We start from the raw sequence: 23,214 nt of genomic DNA, 5'->3' as shown, positions 1-23,214 counted from the left end.
GATCTGAGGGCGGACAGAAAAAGTGCGGACCGACATACAAAGCCATCTCAACAGTTTTCTTTTACAGAAAACTGAAAATGAGGGAAAAAGCAAGACTGAATAAATTATGAAATATGTTTGACACAACTGAAGTCAAGAAAATGTAGCATTTTTATCCCCATTTCTCTTTGTATTAGATCAAACTGGTAATGATGTTAATTCTTGCTGTCTTAAGGGTATTCCTAGGAAAGCAAAATACTCTAAATGGTGTTTAAAAAATGAGAAATCTGTTTAGTAACTGAAGTGAAAGAAATATCATTTTGCAAGGCCACTCTATATGGAATTATACAAGAATTTACATTAACGTTAGTGATATATATTTTCCTAGGGTTATTTTTCGAAGGAATAGTTGCAAAAAAAAAAAAAAAAAAAAAAACTGTATTATGTCAAATTTACGGACGTTCCGTATTCCCAACAATTTAAGAGGATAGCAGCCATTATTCATAACTTACTCTAAAGACGGAATAAGGGAAAAAGGACATTAATGATGAAAATATCAAGCTCAAATAACTTACATAAATAATAATAAGGCTGGCCGATGGCATAACAGGAACTGCCCATGGTTTCGTAGCGCAAGACTCCAGATTTTTAATGCACCAAAATACAACATTAAACAATTGATGTGATTGTTCAAATTCTTAACCAGGGTCACATTCATATATATATATATATATATATATATATATATATATATATATATATATATATATATATATATACAGTATACATGTGTGTGTGTGTGTGTGTGTGAATTTTTGTGAGTGGCTTTGAACGTCGACCGGAAGTGGCTGGAGAGTACTGTCGAGAGTTCGAGTCACTTAGGTATACCAATCCGTTTATCACTTATTATAATCCCCCTTCGGTGATATTCTCGAAATAGCTCGGACTGAATATTAAGCGACATTTGTAGCTTAATGTTTTATATATATATATATATATATATATATATATATATACATATACACACATATATATATATGCAGTGTGAGTGTTTATGTGTGTAGGTGAACTCTTGTGAAGGACTAACAGAAGCTTATGATAAAGATATCAGCATGTCATCACATATAATGTATGTGTGCTTATGTCAGTATGTGAATCATTATGAAGAATCCACAGCAGCAGATGATAACATTATCAGGATGTTATCATACGCTTTTATTATACAGATAAAAAATATAAACTACAAGTTAGCCAAATTGATTTGAGGTAAAAAATGGAGATAACATAAGTTAAGCATACCTTCTTTTTGCATAAGATTTTTTTTAAAGAGAATAATTGTGACCATCTACCTCAGAGTCCATCGAGATTAGGGGCAATTTTGATATTCATATCTCACGGCGATCGCCGTAATGAGCGTCTTCTCAAAGTAAGTTCGCTATGCCACCCATAGAGATAATGGCATGCCATTATGCAGATTTGAGAAGCGAAAAAAGGATGAGAGAGAGAGAGAGAGAGAGAGAGAGAGAGAGAGAGAGAGAGAGAGAGAGAGAGAAAAAGTAGTGATATCAGACCGCAATGCAAAAGACTGGTAGCTGCCATATGTGCGCAATAGCAAAGAAGCCTTTGGTCAAGGATGATGAAAACATATTTTAAATAGGAGATGAAGAGAAAAAGAAGTAATTTAGTGAAAAGGGGATATGAAATACTTGGTGAAGAACTTACTAGACCTTCAGACTTTAGCTTCCGTATGTGCGTGATGGAAAGTAAACTTTGGTCAAGGATGCTGAAAACATATTCTAAATAGAAGATGAAGAGAAAAAGCAGTAATTTAGGGAAAAGGAGATAATATATGAAATACTAGGTGAAGAACATACCAGACCTTCAGACTTACAATGGATACGTAGCGTGCTGTAGCCTTGTAGTTTAAGATCTGGGTCTGAAATGACAAAATAAGCGGAAGAAAATGCGTGATATATGAAACAATTTACCAAAGTCTATGAGAAAAAAAAGAGCAAAAAAAAAAAAAAAAAATAACCGATTCGTAGAGAAACAATAACGAAATACTGGAAGTCTGAGGCCCCAAATACGCTGATGAATAATGATAAAATAATAATAAAATGACCTCGTGGCAATGAAATGAAATAAGTGAAAAAACAAGACGCACCAGTCACATGAAGTAACTCCGTTACAGCCGAATGGTCAGTGAGTTATGGATGTAATCTAAAAAAAACTTATGAAGACATAACAATGCAGTTAAAAGATAATGGAAGTATTCCTATGACACAGAGAGATACTAGCGGATATGATGTAATCAGGTCATTACCTAATGAACGTCAGTGAGAAATTCTGTAGACATTCCTAACACATATCTTTATTCAGAAGAGGAAACCTTTCTTTACGCGCCAGAAACTATTCTCATCAAATGGTAGAAAAATTCTCGAGACGATATCACGTTCTTTATGGAGATGTAGAATGAATGTGAAAAGAGATGAAAATAATTACCAATACGATATCACACTGAAAGCAATAGTCACTGGGAAAAGTAAAGTTTAGTAGCAAGGGGTCAACTCATTCAGAATTGAATAACATGCACAAACCACGGAGAAAAACTCCTTTAGTGACCTGGAAACCATAAATAGTAGCTGAAAGGATATCATAGGCGAAAGACTGATTGTATGAATGATCAAAAGGTGTCGTATAAAATATATAACTAGTAGCCATACAGGTACTTCTATGAATGAACGGCAGTCTTATCTTTGGACCTTTAAATTATACTGTGCCAGGTGTTTTTTCCCAGTTTTATTTACGCTACTTATAAAGCTAAGCGGGTTTATACGAAGACTAAAAAAAAAAAAAAAAAAAAAAAAAAAAAAAAATCGTCGACTTATTCGAGAACGCCTAACCCCAACAAACTGGACGACATTGGACACTTTACCTTTCATTTGTTTCAATTTCTAAAGAAAGTTAAACACGTGATTAACCGTTCATCCGTTCTTCCATGCGTTGGCAAGATTTTGTAAGAGATTGTTATAGATGCGGAAGATCAGCTGTCGAACAAAGCTTCGCTGACTGACATACGCGGTTGTCAAGACAGGGTCATTCACTAAATGGTAACTGTAGAGAACGAAGTGTTTACTTCGTATAAAACAGGCCGTGGTAAGCAACAAAAGTGGTAATTAACTTGGTATCTATATATATATATATATATATATATATATATATAAATAATATAAATACATACATATATATAGAGCGTATGTTATAAAATATGTATAAATAATATATATATATATATATATATATATATATATATATATATATATATACATATTATACATATATTTCAACATACGCTCTTTTACTACTGAAAGGAAAGGGATAGGAACATGCGACTCTCGAAGAAGCCGCCATTCCAGTGCACCTCACGTGGTGCACTGCAAACATTACTGAAGGGTGTTTGCAGCGTCTCTTCGGCCCCTAGCAGCACCCCCTTTTCAGTCTTTCCATCCCTTCTTCCGTCTTTCTGTCCAATCTCTCTAACTATTATTTCTTGGTGAAACTCAGGGAGTTTCTCCTGGTTCCATCTTCAGAACCTTGTACTTCATCTCCTTTATTTTCGGGATCTCTTTATCATGCTGGGCCAACCACCCTGTCCCCCTCTTTTTACACTCTTGAGCGCTGAGGGGCCGGAAGTGGGGGGCACCGGTACTTGGTTTGACAGGATGAATTTCATGAACATCAAAATCAAAAATTCTGTTTTTAGCATGCGTTCAAGGAAAGGCTGCTAATCCCATGACTTTTTCCTTGCTTCATTTTCACTCTTCACAGTCTGTTGATTACCAAGTAAACAATACGCCGCTTAGGTAGCGTCTGAACTCGGGCTATTTTGATGGAGAAGTGTGGATCTTGACAATTAGATCACAGGGCCACATGTGTTTTTTTAAAACAGAGATTAATTACCAGTGGAGAAAATTTCCACATTTGCTTCTTCATAATCCTAGAAAGCAGGCTCATCACAAGAGCAACTATAAGCTTCCTACACATTCTGTACCACTTACATCTGTCTTGCATGCATCCTGTTCCCTCCTGGATACCAAGGCCCTTCGGTCTAAAATCTCCTGCACCCAATCTCTCTGGCACTTTCTAGGTCCAAGTCTCCTCCTCCCTCACAATACTTTCGAAGTACACACTCTTCTAATCAGCCTCTCGTCCTCTTTTTCTCCTCGAACGAACCATCTCAAAACTCTGATCCATTTTTTAGCTTTCTGTAAAAGAAAACTATTGTGCCGGCTTTGTCAGTCCGTCGGCACTTTTTTCTGCCCGCCCTCAGATCTTAAAAAACTACTGAGGCTAGAGGGCTGCAAACTGGTATGTTGATCATCCACCCTCCAATTATCAAACATACCAAATTGCAGTCCTCTAGCCTCAGTAGTTTTGATTTTATTTAAGGTTAAATTTCGCAATAATCGTGCTTCTGGAAACGACATAGGACCGGCCATCACCGGCCCGTGGTTAAAATTTCATGGGTCGTGGCTCGTACAGCATTATACCGAGACCACCTAAAACTAGATCTATTTTCGGTGGCCTTGATTATACGATGTACGGAAAACTCGATTACGCCGAAGTTTTGCTTGTTTTATCTACCACAACCGTTTGACCACTTCATTGCAATTATACTTTTATTATCACCCTTTCAGTTCTTACTCCACGTAAACTTCTCATGCAATACAGCGCCACAGTTTTTACCTTTTCTCTCATTTACATTCACCATTTATGCTTTATTTCCCTAAAGGTAAACTGACGCAACTATTCCTGCATACATTCTAACTCTAACTTCCAAAGACAAATGAACTTCTCTTTCAAATATTCTGGATGCCTTCTGCTGCCTTCCTTGCTTTACCTACACGGCGAGTCACCTTTTCTCTAAAGCGGCCCATTCACTATCAAGTATGTATGTCAATGATGACTGATCATACACTGCAACTGATTAGTATCAAACATTAATATGCATCAGAGAACCGTTCGGCCAATACGAGCAAAAGAGATGCTTGCATTGCCATTCTTCTCGCGGTTGACAGCGAAAAAACAAAGAAAAGAAAAAAGATGTCGATGAACGATTTGTTAAAGAAAAGGTCAAAATTTTCTCACGATTGTCTATTGAATGAGCTTGTAGTTACACCTTCTGAAGACTACAAGAATTTCCTTCGAATGGATCATGACATCATGACACATTTGCTGCACTTTCGACGATGGTAAAACTCCCCCATCTCCTTAGTTGCACCTGGGTTCATTTCTTTCAATTTTTCAAGTAATTTGTTAGAGCACTCAGCTTTGAGGTTTCTATTTTTGTATTCTCGCTCTTAATCTTCCACAAGGGTGGGAGTGATTTATAGGGGTTGATGAACTCAAGAAGCCAAAACTCTTCAGAGTCAGTAACGAACGCCATGGCTGCGATTGCTCAGCTGAGCTTGTATGATCAACCGTCCCCATACGCTCGTCCATCACGATGGACAAACTTCATGTTGTATGGAAAAATATCAAGCGCGTTTATCATTCTTCAGTCATGTTGGTCAACCCTTCAAACACGCCCATATATTCTCAAATTGTATGATGAAACGCCATGATGGCCTTACAAGACAGGGAATGGGCCGCCTAACCTTACCATCAAGATTTGTATTTCGCCTAAATGGCTCTACGAATCCATTGCTTCCATTTCACAACCATCCATAAAAACATTCACTACTTTTTGGTTCCCATTATTCTAATCAGCATATTCCTGTTCCCTTTTATCTTAATCTTCCTCTAGTCACGAACATTTTTTAACTCTCACTATTGTCTTTAATTTCTTTTCACTGCCCTAAATTAACACGCGCCCTGTAAACGCTAGGGCAATAGTTCGCAGTTACTTTTCTTTGGAACGTACTTATTGCATCCAAGAGCAGGCTAAAAAAAAAAAATGATAAAGCGCAAGAGCCAAGCTAGAGATGTACTAATGTGGCAAAAAATAAAAAGAAAAAATCAGACGAAAAGAGATTAAAGGCTACACTGAAAGATTTCGCCAGCGGGTTCAGGGACGCATTTTCCCAAGATGTAAAGTCCAGGACCTCTCCCTGAAAAAAGCTGGACGCCGTATCTTAAAAACTAGCTATAGAATGTTCTTGAAAATAATCTCATTATGTTTCTCACACCTAAATTAGTTTCATCTTGCTAATCTAAGCCTAACCTAACCCAACCTAACCTAAGGGCATGGCAAAAAAAACCAGGGCTGGTGCAATACTAGAATACATCTCAGGAATTTGCGTCAGGGACGCCAAAGAAAGCAACTTGGTTTCGTGGAAAACAAGAAAATCAAAACTTGACGATACGGGATTTGGTATCATTTGATATCAGGGAAAATAAACTTAACATATAAGCGATAATTCACAGTCAATAGTATGCAATTTTTGGCAATTAGTCTCACTCTTCAGAAGCTATTTTGCTGATGAAACGACTTTTGAAATGACAAACACAAGTGATGAAAGAGACTTTTATAGGCTATATAGCATCTCAAGGATATCGTTAAAACCAAGTAAAAAACGAATAAGGACATGATTGAGAGAGAGAGAGATTCATCTCATTAAGTTTAGGTTTGTTATCAGAAAGAGGGCTGGAGAGAAAGATGGTATTACCAACTTACGTCATAACTAGAGAGAGAGAGAGAGAGAGAGAGAGAGAGAGAGAGAGAATGGAATATTAAAAAAATAACTTCATAATTCGAGACGAGAGAGAGAGAGAGAGAGATGGTATTGCACTCACGTCTACTGAAAGAGAGAGAGAGAGAGAGAGAGAGAGAGAGAGAGAGAGAGAGAGAGAGAGAGCACATGGCTACTGGAGCAGGAAGAGAAAAAACGCATTTCGTGGGTTTGAACGAAAGGATTTCCTGCTTCTAAAGTCCCTCACAGGACGTGTTTAAAAGACAAAGTAGTTAATGAGCGAAATAATTCCTTTTTACTACACCGGAATTATTGATGTCTGGTCATAGAATATATGAATAAAAATTGAATGAAATATTGGTTGCAAATAATTGGACGACTGTTATCAATTGCCGGATACACTTTTTTGTTTAAGATCTGTCAGTCTTATTACTGGCTTGCGCGAACATGCACGAATATATATACAGTATATATATATATATATATATATATATATATATATATATATATATATATATATATATATATATATATATCATGAATGCAATAAGCCCCTTTTCCTATCACGGAGGTTTATAGAAAATAGCAAGACGTTAGCCTCTGTCATGTTTACCGAATTTATAAATGGGTACAGGCTGCGTAATATATTACAAAATTGTAATAATTCAAAGAAAAAGAGAGAATTAATAAGGACAAATACGTTTTAGAGTACCAGTCTACCTTGTCCTCGTTTTGCCCTTATTGCTTAATTAAAGTTGTGCATCCATCTTCGATATTTCTATGCCAAAACATATTTCATAAACTTCATTTTCTTAATCTTCTATGCAATCTTGATTATCCGTAGGAGATATAAATTTTGTGTTCCTTATACGCTATTCGCGTCTGTTGCGTTTCTCAAAATGTATCGGTCTTTTATCGTTTCCTCTTCCCTGTTTTTTTGAAGGGGAAGGCATTTCTCTGAAAGGTTCGTTCTTCCGTCCTTTTTTCGTATTCCCCATATGGCTGCATTCCTCCCTTTAATCTTCCTCTTCCTTTGCCCAGCAAGGCGACAAGTTTCTCTCAGCTCTCTCTTATATTTTCTTTTGGCTTTCTCTACAAAGTTGCTTCTCTCATTATTTCATCTTCCCCCAAAACGGTGATGTTTGCCCTACTCTTATTTTATATCTTCCAGGCTTTCTCTTCACAAGCAGATCAATTAATCTTTAACTTTTTCATAAACTGAGGAGTTTTCCTCACACCCCCTAAGTTGTCTAAGGTGTTTCCTCACCTCTACTTCCCACATTTGGTTCAAAGACTTCTCCATTGAGCTTCCTCATAAGCCGTTAAAGATTCTCACCGAGTTTTCTCAGGTTTTACCTCATCTGCATTTCTCAAACTTGGGTGTTAATGGTTTCCTTTCTTCTTCCTCTCGAAGTGAGAAGTTTTTCTAACTCATTCGGCGTGTTGCTACGTTTTCTCTGGCCTCTTCCTCCTCATATATTTCTTCAATTTTCTCCTTGTTTTTCCTCAACTCTTTCTTTTCCACTGTCTTTTAAATATCTTCATTTCTTCCTTGAAATGGTAGCGGTTTTTCCACTTATGTTTATTAATCTTTATTTCATCTTTTACCTTTCACCCTTGTTATTTTTCCCCTTACTTTTTTTATGTAAGTTCTTTCTCCTTGCTTTGGTTATCATTCATTATCTCTGGATCCCATTAACACACTTTTATTTTTATAGGTTCCTTTATTTTATTTTCATTTATCTTTTTTTGTTGTATATTTTTCTTATTCCAACTTTCTTTTAAATTCCCTTCATTTTCTCCTTTTGTTTCTTCCTTGACTTCAGCATTCTGTTTTACTGCTTCCTTCTCTCTATTTCCATCCTTCATAATTCATCATTTTCCTCTTTTCCTGTTTCCTCAGTATTTCCTTATCACCTTTCTTATCTCCCATTCTTACCTTTCTTAATCTTCGACTTCTGTTGTTACTACGTTTTTCTACCATCATTTTACGGCATTCCTTCTTATCCCACATCGCTCTCTCTCTCTCTGCTCCCCCCACCCCACCCCGCCATTCTTCATTCTACACATATCCATTACCCTCGCTTTCTTCCCCCCTTCCTCATTCTTTACATCACTCTCCCTCCTCATCTGTTTTCTTCTTGTACTCCTCCAGCTCAGTTTGCCTCTCTCTCTCTCCTTTACCAAGCTTCTCTCTCTCTCTCCCCTCTCCTCCATTCTTCCTGCCCAAGCAGGTGCTTAGCGAGACCGTAGGAATTCCATTCATTGGAAATCGGTTATCCCGAAGGGCGTCTACCCCATGCCAACGGCCATTTCGCCGACCGAAGGACGCGCCCGTCTCAAAGACGCGCCCTGGGGAGTGGGGTCCTTAGCCTTTCTCTTATTTGTAATCAGGCGAATATCAGTCTTTCTTTAAGGTTTGACTTTTTAGCCTGGTTTTATGGGTTTGTTAATGCATTAGCATTGCTTTTCGATTATTTCTAGTCAGGCGTATATCAGTCTTTGTTCAGTCTGAGTTTTTTTAGCTGTTTTGATGAATTTGTTAATATATTTAGCATTGCCTTTCCCTTATTTATAATCAGGCGAATATCAGTCTTTGTCCAGTCTGATTTATTTTAGCTGTTTTTATGAATCTCTTAATATATTTAGCATTGTCTTTCTCTTATTTATAATCGGGCGAATATCAGTCTTTGCTCAGTCTGATTTTTTTTAGCTGTTTTTATGAATTTGTTAATATATTTGGCATTTCCTTTCTCTTATTTGTAATCAGGCGAATATCAGTCTTTATTTATAGTCTGATTTTAACCTGGTTTTTATGAGTTTGTTAGTATATTTAGCATTGCCTTTCTCTTATTTATAATCGGGCGAATATCAGTCTTTGTTCAGTCTGATTTTTTTAGCTGTTTTTAAGAATTTGTTAATATATTTAGCATTGCCTTTCTCTTATTTGTAATCAGGCTAATATCAGTCTTTGTCCAGTCTGATTTATTTTAGCTGTTTTTATGAATCTCTTAATATATTTAGCATTGTCTTTCTCTTATTTATAATCGGGCGAATATCAGTCTTTGCTCAGTCTGATTTTTTTAGCTGTTTTTATGAATTTGTTAATATATTTAGCATTTCCTTTCTCTTATTTGTAATCAGGCAAATATCAGTCTTTATTTATAGTTTGATTTTAACCTGGTTTTATGAGTTTGCTAATATATTTGGCATAATAATTTTCATATTTTTATTTTCCATGAATGAATGTATTTCCCTTTAGACTTCGCAAGTTCTTAGCCATTTATCCTGTTTATCGTCTTAAGAACTGAAGTCTTCCAGTTCATATCATACTTAAATAAATGAATATTTTTTTTAGAACTGTAATCTTTGAGTTCTTCATTTATTTTATAACACAAAATACGTTGTGGTTTCCTCAATCTAATCTTTTCCAAGAAGGGAATGTTACTATTTATATTTCAACTTGTGGAAATATTGGCCTCCGTTCCAACAAATATAACGAGTAAAAAATGCGCCGAAGTTTCTTCGGGGCAATCGCGTTTTCTGTACAGCCGCTACAGCGTATAATCAAGGCCACCGAAAATAGATCTATCTTACGTAGTCTCGGTATAATGTTATATGAGCCGCGGCCCATGAAACTTTAACCACGACCCGGTGGTGGCCTATCTTATATCGTTGCCAAAAGCATGATTATGGCTGACTTTAACCTTAAGCAAAATAAAAACTACTGAGGCTAGAGGGCTGCAATTTGGTATGTTTGATGATTGGAGGATGGATGATCGATATACCAATTTGCAGCCCTCTAGCCTCAGTAACTTTTAAGATCTGAGGGCGGACAGAAAAAGTACGGACGGACAGACAAAGCCGTCACACTATTGTTCTTTTACAGAAAACTAAAACGATTAAGCGCTTTTAATCAGTAGTTAATCTTTGGAATGAACACAGAAATACTAATTTACTTAAAGATTAACCATCGGGACTGCCAACTTCTCCACTGATTTAAAAAATATTTTCACCAAATAAGACTTAGTTAATTCGATTTTAAAAAAATAAATACAATTCATTCGATAGTTAAATAATGCACTTCGCACACTACGCCTACATAAGAGTAATTTTACAACTTTATGATGTTCGCATAAACAGATAAATAAAGAGGATCACAGAAATAACCCAAGTGCTGTTTGACAATTTAGCTCAGTGGTCTGGTTAAGCTATTTTAATAATAATAATAATAATAATAATAATAATAATAATAATAATAATAATAATAATAATAACTGACAATTTAGTTCGGTGGTGTGGTTAAGCTATTTTAATAATAATAATAATAATAATAATAATAATAATAATAATAATAATAATAATATAATTGACATTTTAGTTCAGTGGTCTGGTTAAACTATTTTAATAATAATAATAATAATAATAATAATAATAATAACTATTGACAATTTAGTTCAGTGGTCTGATTAAACTATTTCAATAATAATAATAATAATAATAATAATAATAATAATAATAATAATAATAATAATAGGCAATTTAGTTCAGTGGTCAGGTTAAAATATTTTAATAATAATAATAATAATAATAATAATAATAATAATAATAATAATAATAATAGAAATAATAATAATAATAACAGACGATTTAAATGTAAGCCATCAAACAGCCAAAGCATCTTAATCGAAATCTGCAAAATGTGAAGGACTATTAAAGGCGAGTCGAGTATGTAAGCCTGACATCCTAAGTCTCTCAAGAACTGCCCAACTTATACAACACGAATAAATACGATTTCTGTTTTGTTTCAACTTACTGATGATAATATATATATATATATATATATATATATATATATATATATATATATATATATATATATATATAAAATCTACAATCTAAGGCTGAAAAAAAATAATTTTTGTTATTCACACTTTTAGCAGTTGAACAACAAAGTCCATTTTCCTTTTGAATATAATATAGAATTTTGGACAAAGACCAAGCGCTAGGACCTATGAGATCATTCAACGCTGAAAGGGAAACTGAGAGTAAAGGAGGTTTGAAAGGTGTAACAGGAGGAAAACCTCGCAGATGCACTATGAAAAATTAGTGAGGATGGAAAGTAAGATAGAAGAGAATATGAAAGGAGGGACAGTAAAAGGAACGAAAGGGGTTGCAGCTAGGGGCCGATGGGACGCTGCAAAGAACCTTTGAAGCAATGCCTACAGTGAACCCCATGAGGTGGATTGATGGGATTTTTTTTTTTTTTTTTTTTGGTGAATACACATTCATAACGTCGCGAGAAAACAGCTTAACTGATTGAATTAAATATAGGATTTAGGCCAAAGGCCAAATACTGGGACCTAAGAGGTCATTCAACGCTGAAACGGAAATTGACAGTAAAAGGTTTGTTAGATGGTGGAAAGTAAGATGGAAGAAAGAGAATATGAACGGAGGTACAGTAAAAGAAATGAAAGGGGTTGTATCTAGGGGCCGAGGGCACAACGAGAAGAACCTTGAGTAATGCCTACAGTGCACCGCATGAGGTGGTGTAGTGATGGCATTTTAAGTAAATGATGTTTTATTAAAATGATTAAAAATTCTCTTATATTATTAAAATTATCACTGGTCCGGTCGAATAAACATTCATCAGGAATGATTAGAAACAATTCTCAATGATTAATAACAAAGTTTTAGAGCACAATAATAACACTATAATGGAACATATATTAACGTATTTTTGAGCGAGAATTTCTCATTAATCGGCAAAATGGTCCACAGACATTTCCAAGAAAGATAGGGAGTTGCTAAATGGTTTGAACATTCAATCATTTCACCGAATTCACCAAATTCATTGGTTGTTGTACTCGTCAAAGTGATTGTAAAACTCAGCCAGAAATTCAATAATTTAGTCCATACGAAGAATACAAAAACCGTTTCTGTTTTTTGTTCCAAAGTGGGTACCTCGTCCGAGAACATCAATAAACTGTAAGTAAAATACCACTTACGAGATATTCATAATTCCCCGCAGGAATCGATTTGAAAGTCAAAGTACTCAATCAAATTCGCAAAGTTCAAAAGCGGTTTACGAACCGGTCATAAAGCGTAAGAAAATGCAAGAATACAACAGAAATTCTGTTACTTTTATAAGTCAGATGATTCTTAAGCTGTTGGCAGTTATTTTGAACTGATAATCAAAGAAATATGCAATGCCCTTCGCAGGTGAGTTTAGAATGATGTCATTTATAAAAAGCAAAATGTTCAAAACAAGATTTATATTTTTGGGAGCACTTGGGGATGGGTGTCATTTATTTTTACTTCAAAATATGTTCCCCTTTTTTTATAATTACTAACTTTATTTATATAAGTAGATTATGATGTATATGCAATATTATAAACTGTAAGAATTATGAATGTATATTTTCTGAATAAAAGAAAATAAATATCCAAATAAACTATTATAGAGTAAAGTGACCAATCTATTACCCAGTTGAATTAATGTAAATCATAAACAATATAAAAAATTTTTTTACAGAAAATATTTGAAAAATAAGTGCAACACAGAATAAAAAAATGAATTTATATATCACGAGAAAAATAATCCAGAAGTATTGTTATTTATTCTTAAACACTCATAAACCCATTGTGGGTGTTTTTAAATTCAGTTACCGAGACGGACTCACGAAATGCAAATGTCTGTTGCGGCTATTTGTCCTTGAATAACCACAAAACTATTCGAGAAAATTGAAAACGCCGTAAACAGACCGAAGTCACTGAATTCATAAGTCCTTAGGAGGGATTTGTCCATAATATCTACAAATTCATTGTAAAAATGTCAACGTTTAGCTAATCAATCATAATCATGTAATCAAACCGCGTTTGCAGTAATTATCAATTAAATTAACAGAATGTTAACATTCAGTTAACCATTCAAAATTACAACAGTCAAATTCCATTTCCATCATTCGAATTCACAAAAATCAAAACCCCTCAAGTAACTGCAAAGCCGCTGTACGAACGTGGAAATTTAATTACCCAACTGAAGTCACACATTTCAAAATCATGTTCTCATACGTTTTTCTTACAGAAATTCATACTATCGAAAACACCTGGAAGCGATTCACCGAAACTTCAGTTACCTCATCGAGTTCACAGAATTAAAAAGTCGTTGCACTTTTTATTTTTGTCCATAAACAGCAAAATTGTCGGGAACACGTGAAAAACTCAATCGATTTCCACAAATTCAAAGGTCCCTTGTAGTCATGCCTTGAATAAAAACAAAATTAATTATGTTGGGCATTTTTAGCGTTTTGTTTTATCCCTAAATAACATTAAATCCTGCATACATAACTGAAAATTCAGCTGCCCAACCGAATAAGGAAAAAAGGAAGAAGAAGAGGAAGAAAAACTTCCTCTCGAGAGCTTCGTCGAAATCGCCCACAAGGAAATGTTGAGGAGCCCAACAACCGAACACCTGGCGTCCAGGAACGTTTGGCAATTATGTACAGCCGCAGCGCATACCATAAATTGTGTTCTCACCCCCTATCCCCCCGAAAGATATATTATGCCCCATCATTAGGGTTTGCGATGTTTGTGAAGGGGTGAGCAATTCACAAACGATGGGAACAAAGACGGCTGAAAAAAAGAAGTCGCTATTGCACCATAATGAGGGTGGTCGTATCTGGCAATGATGGTGATTACCAATGTCTAAGACTTAGTCTCGCATTAATTTATGTCTGTTTTGGACGTGATGTTATATGACGGATAATTTGAATTCACACTGGCAAGAACCTCAGGTTAAACTGACGTGGGAGAGCTACAACATTTTCCTACTTTGAAGATCAACAATCTTATCGCAAGCAGAAAGCTTTCATTATTACTGTTGTTCTGTCGAAGATGTGCGCGTTTCCTATAAAAAAAAAAACAAAGCAAAAAGAGGCTAGTAACTTATTCAGGACGTTTATACAATAAGCGCTGCTCACAAGTGACAACACATGACGCAGGGGAAAGGAGAAAAATAATCAGATGCATATGAATGAGCAAAATCACTTGTAAAATCTATGTAGGAAATGGAGGTCCCAGACGCTGTCCTGTCGAACGCCAGACCTGGTTACATATGATATCGTGTCATAACAAGTACTCCAGACCTAGTTATATGTGGCATGGTGTCATAACAAGAACGCCAGACCTGGCTATATGTGACATCGTGTCATGACAAGAACGTCAGACCTGGTTGTATGTGACATCGTGTTATAACACCTATGAATACCATATTCTCTGGAAGCATAGAATTTCGAGTTAATGGCGGCCGTGGGGTCGTTCCATATGAATAGGGGTCATCTCCTTAATAATAATAATAATAATAATAATAATAACAACAACATGAAAATAGCACTACCGTAATGCGTAAAATCAACTACAGAATACTTATATAAACAATATAGCATTTTGTAGTTCCCTGGACAAGAGAAAATTGAAAAGTATCTTAATAATTTCTATTGGACAATATTAGCACCAACACATCCTACATTAATAACTTACACATTCAAGATAATTCCCTTGGCACACATATATGTACATATATGGGTCTAAAGTTTTCGAGATGACAACGCTAGCCTCATGCTCTTCTGGCTCCTGGTTGAACCACCACAGTCAACTAACTACCACGTGTAACTCATCCATTATGAAAACAAAGGTTCAATAGGATTTAACAGGGAGAGTCTTAGTGTGCATAGGGATACGTGTTATCTAGAATATATCTGTTATCTCTTATCCCTTATCTTTTATAGACATTCACTTTATAATAATCAGTATCTCAAAATTCTGATTTCTATTACATAACATTATTGGCGAATATCGGCTAATAATCAATATCTCAAAATTCTGATTTCTATTACATAACATTATATAGACCAGCATCGGCTTGGTAATGTCTAAAGCAAATGCTACTGCTATTACCGATACTTACAATAACAGTATTTGATAATGAGATAAAAAAAATAACAGTATTTGATGACAAATAACCATAAGAAAAATAATGAACTAATCAATTATAGATTAATAAAACTAATATCATCAGTACTCGTGATCACAATGATGATGAACATAGCAACCGGTAGATGATGATAATACAGATTATAATTGAATCCACTTTCTGAGTCATATTTAGCGCTAATGAAGTAACAGTTAATTCGTAGTAGAAAGTGACTCACGTCAGCATCGTAGTATTTCACTGGCTTTTCTGAGCGATTTTTATTGTCACAGCTGCACTGCGTAATGGCTCTTTTGCTTATGAATCATACGATTCGTGATGGTTATGAGAACATGTGTACATATGCTAATTTCTGCCTGTGCAAGCAATGTATACCCTACACAAATGAGATAGTTGTGGGATAGTACATACATGTGTGAGAGAGAGAGAGAGAGAGAGAGAGAGAGAGAGAGAGAGAGAGAGAGAGAGAGAGAGAGCCTCTGATAAGTGAAGAGAAAATAAAAAATGGTGAGCTTCTGATACACACATTATATATATATATATATATATATATATATATATATATATATATATATATACATATATACAGTATATATAGTATATATTATATAATCAAATAATTTCACTTGTAATGAAGAGGCCTCAGATATTGTTAAATAATGACTTGATAAAAATCGAGGGTTTCATGAAAAGCAAGAGAGAGAGAGAGAGAGAGAGAGAGAGAGAGAGAGAGAGAGAGAGAGAGAGAGAGAGATTTCCTATCTCAAGACCACGTTAAGCGCGAACATATTTCACTGGGGAAACAAATGAAATAAGGTGCGAATAAGTATGTAATAGGAAAAAAGAATAAACAGGAAGCGGGAAAAGGAAGAAAACCGTTGGGCACTTTTCTAGGACATCTGTGAGACGGCAACGTGGCAAAAAAGGAAGACGGGAGTGAACGGGCTGCTGCCTGCCTCTGCTTCACGGACTGTTCGACGAATTCCAGCTTCTTTTGTTACGAAATATACTGGGGAGATTGTACTTTATTTTACTTTTAATTATCAATGTTAGAACCATACTCATTTATTTCATGGATATTCTGTAAGTGAATTGTCATTATTCATTCGTGAATAAACGGGTCCCTTCGGTGACGAGGCCCTATCAATAATCCTGCTATTGCACAAGCGTTGGATCTGTACAGCCTCATGGAATTCGTCATATAATTGTAGGCATGGTGTAATTTTATTTGTAGGAATATACTGCCTAGAATTTAAGAATAACAGTCGTTAAAAAAGGACACCCCCTATATTTTCTATTTTTATACTTACACTCCCTCTGGCAGGTTTCTGGGAAGGACGGCGTTGAGTATGCGCAGGGGTGGAAGATGTAATGGAGGATTTTGGGATGGGTCAGGTGGCGTGTGGGAGACAGCAGGAAGATGTCACGGGCATAAGGTCGGGTCAGGTCTTATGGGTGCATCCGTGGGAAACCTACGACGTCCATGATGGGACAGTTGAAGCCAGATGTACAGTGTCCCAGGACGACCGGTATTGACGCACAGAACTTGAACGTTACATACACACGCACTAACCGTCTATTTCCAAACTCCCCCTCCTACGTCCACATCTCCCTACCACCCCACACCCAGCTGCATTCCCAGCTAACCGCCGAGGAGGCCCTGGCTGTTTCAACCTCGAATCGATAATGTTTATTTTATCGGATATTTCGAGGCGTATACAACTGCGATGGCCATGAAAACAGTTTTTCGTGTTGCAAGGAGAACCTGCAACGTGAAACAAAACTTAATTCTGTCCTGTACAACATAGATCAGTTAGTGATATCATTGTATTATTTAGCACCTCAGCGCACACCCGGATGCGAGCGTCGGGATTGGTCGAGGAGAACGAGTGGGAGGGGCCGTCCCTCCACCGCGCGCATAAAAGCCGGCGTGGCGACCGCTATCCTCGTATTCCTTTAGCGAAACACTGGTGTTAAAGCCGTTCCTGTTAAGCAGCTTACTGCTAGTGCTCGTTCTGTTATCACGTGTAACACTCTGTTCAACACAAAGTCAAGATGAGAGTACAACGCTGTGTATCTCCAGTCCACGCCGTCATGGGCGTTATCGAAGGCAAAGTCCACAAGGCACCACCCAAAACCGACGGTGCTGATGTGCTCATGTACCTGGAACGCCTTCAGAACTTGGTTCCTATGTGTCCCAAAGATCGCCCCGTCACTAAGCTGGAACTCATCCAGTCTGTCATCGACTACATCTACGATCTGGAGGACGCCCTCGTCTCCAGCGACGACGAGGAAGATGAGGATCTCACATCCTCGGAGGAGGAGATGGAGTGTGTGGAGAGCTCTTGAGTGTCGTATCCTTCCCGCCCGTTCACCTCCTCCTGGAGGGCACGGAAGGAGGTGAGGTGGTGAGTGTTAGCGTCCTGAATTCCATAGGGGCGCCTGGCAGAAGAAAAGAAGTAAACAATATGGAAACTTGGGAGAATTTAAAGACTTACTTGTTTGTCGGAATTGCACGGAAAGAAATTATCTCCAAAATTGCTGTGACCAACTCGATATTTAGCCTAGTGCCATGATTATGAAGATGACCTGTCGCTGCGAGTCGTGGTGACCTGTTGTAATGACCTGCCCCAGAACCTTCTAACACCCGAATTGGTAAGTTCCAAATTGCTTTCTTGTGTACATTTTTATGTCATCTTCAATGTTCATTGCTAATTTTATCTTGTATTTTTCATTATTGCCAAAGATAAAATTCAGGTGTCGCTTTGTTTTTCGACAGAATTAGATTCACTACAAGGAATTTCTTTAGTTAAAGAAAAGTTTCTTTGTAAAATATGAGAATGGTGCATATGGCAATATCTTCATTCCAATAATTTAGATTTTGAAATATCCTAAATATATTCTAGTACGCCATTTTTTTAAAAAGCAAATTGCTTCATTTTTATATTTCTCTTGACCAACAAGCACCAAAAAGAATTACTAATTTATCCAAGGAAAGGAATTTAACTAAAATCTAAAAGGATGAATATTCTTCACAATCACTAACCACAATTTCTCTTTTGTCAACAGAAAGATGAAGCAGAATTTAGAGATGCCTAGTAGAAGTTCCTAATGTACTCGGAGAAAAAGACTGCTGAACGGGAAACTCCACGGGTTCTGCACTTCACATTTCACTTACTTGACCAGAATCGTTTTGCAACGTGATGCTGTTTGTCAAAGTCGTGTAGCATGCAAAGAAAAATACGTATTGTATCTTTGAAAGAGAAAGATTTACGGTTGATGTTAAGTTTTAGGTGTTTTTTTTTTGCTGTAGATGAGTTCAAGTTTTAGGATACTTGGTCAGATCCTGAGAAGGGTGTTGTAAAACTTAAGGGTAGAAGTCAATTGCTAAGGTATTCTGTGTGGACATTAATAATATGCAAATGATATGCGAATAGATGCCTAAAAGGTGGCCCCTATGTGGTAGTCATTCTAGTAATGATGATACTATATGGATAAAATAGCTTATTTATTCAGAATGAAATGCAAATTATAATATATTCAATTATTTATTCTGATTGAAATGCTAGAAGATTGAATGTATAAAACATATATTTTTGTTAACAGTTACAAATAAAAGTGTATTTTTGTAAAATTTCTATGATTTCGCCCCATTATTATTTTTATTTTTTTGTATGATTAATGTTTCAAGGTATAAAGGAAGGAAAGATGAAATGAATAGATTGAAGATGATACTAAGACGAGAAATTAACCAAAGGAAAATATAAGATATAAGAGAAAAGTATTAACAAATAAGAGCATACGAAAACCTTTAAAATAAGACAACTAAATGAGGAAACGAGAAATTAATGTTTTTCGAAACTATTTTAAAAGAACCCAGAGAACTGGTTATTACCCTTGAAATAACCCAAAAATTTGAGAGAATTGGCTATAATGCCTGGTAAACGTCGAGGTTAGTAAATGGTAGTCTATAAAGCTGGAAAAAAATTATTGTCTTTATTATCTTAATTTTGAAATTACTTTGGAAGACATCAAGACAAAAACTGCTGCAGTACAATTCAAAGAACAGGACTGCAAGGAAGTAATTGTTTTCTAAGTGCAATCGGAGTACACTATGAAAGAATATAAAGCCAGTTACTCAAACTATTTTATTACTTGATACCAAAAGCCAAAATGTAACAAGAAATAAAGTACACAAGTACATTCAGTTGAGAAAGATGGATGGCCAAAAATGAGCAATTTGTTCATGGGAAATTATGCCATTATTTCATGTAGTAAAACTTCCAGTACTCTTATCTGTAGAAGGTACGAGGTACAACTTCGTTTATCTAAAGAGTACAGAAGTTTTGCGCAGTTTGTAATGACTACAGAAAATTTCTCTCTCTCTCTCTCTCTCTTTCTCTCTCTCTCATACCACGACGATCACATTCTGTCCCTAAAATTTCAAGGTCAGTTTACCCCATTCTCTGGTATCGCTCACTCATTCTCGAACACAGTCATAAGACGCTCATTCTCTCACAGTCTCTACGTTACCTCAGTCATTCTCAGTCTTTTAAAATTCAAGGTCTCTTCACTTACTGAATTTCGGTAATCCTCTCTCTCTCTCTCTCTCTCTCTCTCTCTCTCTCTCTCTCTCTCTCTCTCTCTCTCTCTCTCTCTTACTGCATTTATTTTCTGTTGGTGCAAGCTTTCATTCCCTCAACTCTCAATAACAGAGAGTACATAAGTAAGATATGAGAAATAAACGGCTTATTAAAATAGGGAAAGAGGTCATTCCCAGAATTTATAGGATCAAAAGAGCAAAAAAGATTTTAATATTTTTCATGTTAATACTTCAAAGGATTTAACCAGTTCTCTACCATCATTCAAATTAACTGATGAAATAAATATATATTAATATATACTTCATCATAACCTTTTTGAGTGTGATTATCAGTTTCTAGCATTTATGCAAAACAGTATCTGTGTGAGGATACGGAGCCTAAGACAGTTTGTTATTGCCATCCCATGAAGGTAGAATAACGGGTTAAAACTATGTGCAAAGAGGAGCAATAATGAGAACCCAAAATAAAAATCAATGTTAACGTAGTGCCGTCAGTGCACCTCACACGGAGCACTGTAGGCATTACTTAAGGTTCTTTGCAACGTCCCTTCGGCCCCTAGCTGCAACCCCCCTCCCCCTCATTTTTTTCTATATTCATATTTATCTTCCAACTTACTTTCCACCCTCTCATAACAATTATTTCAACGCTATTTTCAGCGCTGAATGATCTCATAGGTCCCAGTGTTTGACCTTTGTCTTAAACTTAAGCTCCATTCCAATTCCAGTGAGAACGTATTTTAAAGAACTGTGTTCCGTAGGGGGGTAGGGCCGTCAGTGCACCTCACGGGGTGCACTGTAGGCATTACTAACGGTTCTTTGCAGCGTCTCCTAGACCACTAACTGCAACCCATTTTGTTCCTTTTACTGTACCTCCATTTATATTCTCTTTCTTCCATCTTGCTATCCACACTCTACTAATAATTATTTCAAAATGCAACAGCGAGGTTTTCCTCCTGTTACACCTTTCAAACCTACCTACTCTCAATTTCATTTCCAGCGCTGAATGACCTCTTAGGTCCCAGTGCTTGAACTCCATATTCCATCCCATTCCATTAAAGATCTGTGAGACGATGTACAGGAACAAATGCAAATGATACCAGGAGCTGACACTAAGACATAAAGAAAAGCGGAGATGGTGATCCTACATGATTACGGACAAACGCAGTATGATAAAGATGAAGAAGAGGACATAAATATGCGATGTGTCAAAAACATCAAGAGAACACATCATTGAATATTTGATGGGAATTGGCTCCAATTGGGTCGCGCCACCCTCCTGAAGAAATGTCATGGGGTCCTTCGTGCGTTATCAGCGAGTGGTCATGTGAAACATCACACTCTCGTCGTGACTGCATATATATACCAGCGTTACAAAGGAGGCTTAGTAAAGAGAGTAAAGTAAGACTGACAGTTGTCCTTCTTTACGGTAAATTTAACATAGAAAAAATTAGCCCACGGCTGCAACTGTTCCCTTTTGAAAAACTGTCCCATGACCGTGTTTTTTTTTCACGTCTTCAGTGTTGTCGCCTGAGAAAAACTCTCTCTCTCTCTCTCTCTCTCTCTCTCTCTCTCTCTCTCTGTCGAGTGTCCAAGACTGACTTGGTTTTTATAAACGCCTCGGTTTCTTTATTTAAGAGTAGAATTTAACCATAATCTCTCTCTCTCTCTCTCTCTCTCTCTCTCTCTCTCTCTCTCTCTCTCTGTCGATTGTCTGAGATTGTCTTTGTCTTTACAAACGTCTCGCTTTCTATTTTATGGTAGAAATTAACCATAACCACCCTCTCTCTCTCTCTCTCTCTCTCTCAAGCGTCCTAAATTCAGTCGAAAAATATTCACCAGTCTCAGATTCTCCACTAAAATCGAATGGTGACTCTATCTCAATCTCTCTTCCCTCATTACCAGATAAAGAGCTTCCAGTCTTCGTCTCCCAAAAATAGCGCGAAACGGAGTGAAAAAGACGGAACATAAACTCAGCATCGCCACAATCACCCTCTGTCGTAACGCGCACAGGGTCAGAATCACGAGTTGCGACAGCTGCGGCTTCAAAACACAGATGTCTTGGAGGACGAGGCATTTTCAGGAGGTCCGCCTTATTTAGCAAGAGAAGACAATCAACACTAATTAAGCCCATTTATTTTAATGCTCTGCGGTCTACTGCAAGAAAGACCGGTTTACCCCCAATGAGTCATCGGGATGTAGGAGAACATGTGAGACTGTAGATCGTCATTTAGAAGTTATTCCTTCGAGGACTGACTTTTAGCGATGCTGCGTTGTTATTTGTTCCGGGTTTTAGTGACTGGGATACCTCTCGCTGTCTCGTGTGGCGGTATGGTAAGCGCACGCGGCTCACAAACTGAGGGACCCGGGTTCGATTCTCGAACCGGGAGAGGAAGGACGAATGGGCGGTTTCTCTAAATTCTATTATGCCTCTGACCTACTGTCGTGGGTCGCAGCTACTGTAGAGAACGAGAAAGTGAGATGAAGGGAGGAAAACGATAAATGTATTCCATCAAAACGGGAAGGCATAGACGAAGTAATCCACTGGGGGTGAAAGGATTCGTAAGATAAGGCTCTCTCTCTCTCTCTCTCTCTCTCTCTCTCTCTCTCTCTCTCTCCTCTCTCCAGACACACACACACACAAATATTCGTCTCGGCTGTAGGTAACGAACCTTGTATCTATCATTTTGTCTGTCAGTCACCGTAGTTGACTCACTGGGATGAAAGGTTGCGTTGAATCAACATTGCTAAAAAACGATGCAAATGCATGCAGAGTGGAAAGAGGGGAAAGCAGTTACAAACTGCATGTTGTTACCTCCTAAAAGAGGAGGCGAAATCTCCTAATAGCAAGAGGGAAGACAAGTTGTTGACGGCAAATTATCTCTTAAAAAGGAAAGAGATAAAACTAACAGGAGCCTGGGAGACATTTAGCAGCCTCTCCGCAGCCTTGG

The 23,214-nt window shown here is 36.8% G+C and overlaps 2 protein-coding genes across 4 annotated transcripts in view; one reads left to right on the top strand and one right to left on the bottom strand.

Moving 5' to 3' along the window:
* Positions 1-23,214, bottom strand: part of LOC136854618 (uncharacterized) — a 273,800-nt gene that overhangs the window by 102,819 nt on the left and 147,767 nt on the right. The window contains exon 1 of one of the 3 annotated variants that reach the window (XM_067131146.1): positions 16,974-17,658. The exons of 1 other annotated variant lie outside the window; for it this stretch is intronic. The gene's annotated coding sequence lies outside the window, so the exon portion shown is untranslated. Of the gene's footprint in view, positions 1-16,973; positions 17,659-23,214 lie in introns of those variants that run through there. One more of the 3 variants, XM_067131147.1, reaches the window with a different exon arrangement.
* LOC136854620 (protein extra-macrochaetae-like) lies at positions 17,599-19,297 on the top strand. The gene is made up of 2 exons (XM_067131149.1): positions 17,599-18,318; positions 18,733-19,297. The coding sequence occupies exon 1, from the start codon at positions 17,719-17,721 to the stop codon at positions 18,010-18,012; it is 294 nt and encodes a 97-aa protein (XP_066987250.1). The 5' UTR covers positions 17,599-17,718; the 3' UTR covers positions 18,013-18,318; positions 18,733-19,297.

The sequence above is a fragment of the Macrobrachium rosenbergii genome, chromosome 29 (genome assembly GCF_040412425.1).
Source record: "Macrobrachium rosenbergii isolate ZJJX-2024 chromosome 29, ASM4041242v1, whole genome shotgun sequence".
Lineage (NCBI taxonomy): Eukaryota > Metazoa > Arthropoda > Malacostraca > Decapoda > Palaemonidae > Macrobrachium > Macrobrachium rosenbergii.
Note: the sequence above shows the minus strand (reverse complement) of the source record. Positions and strands in the feature narration are given on the sequence as shown.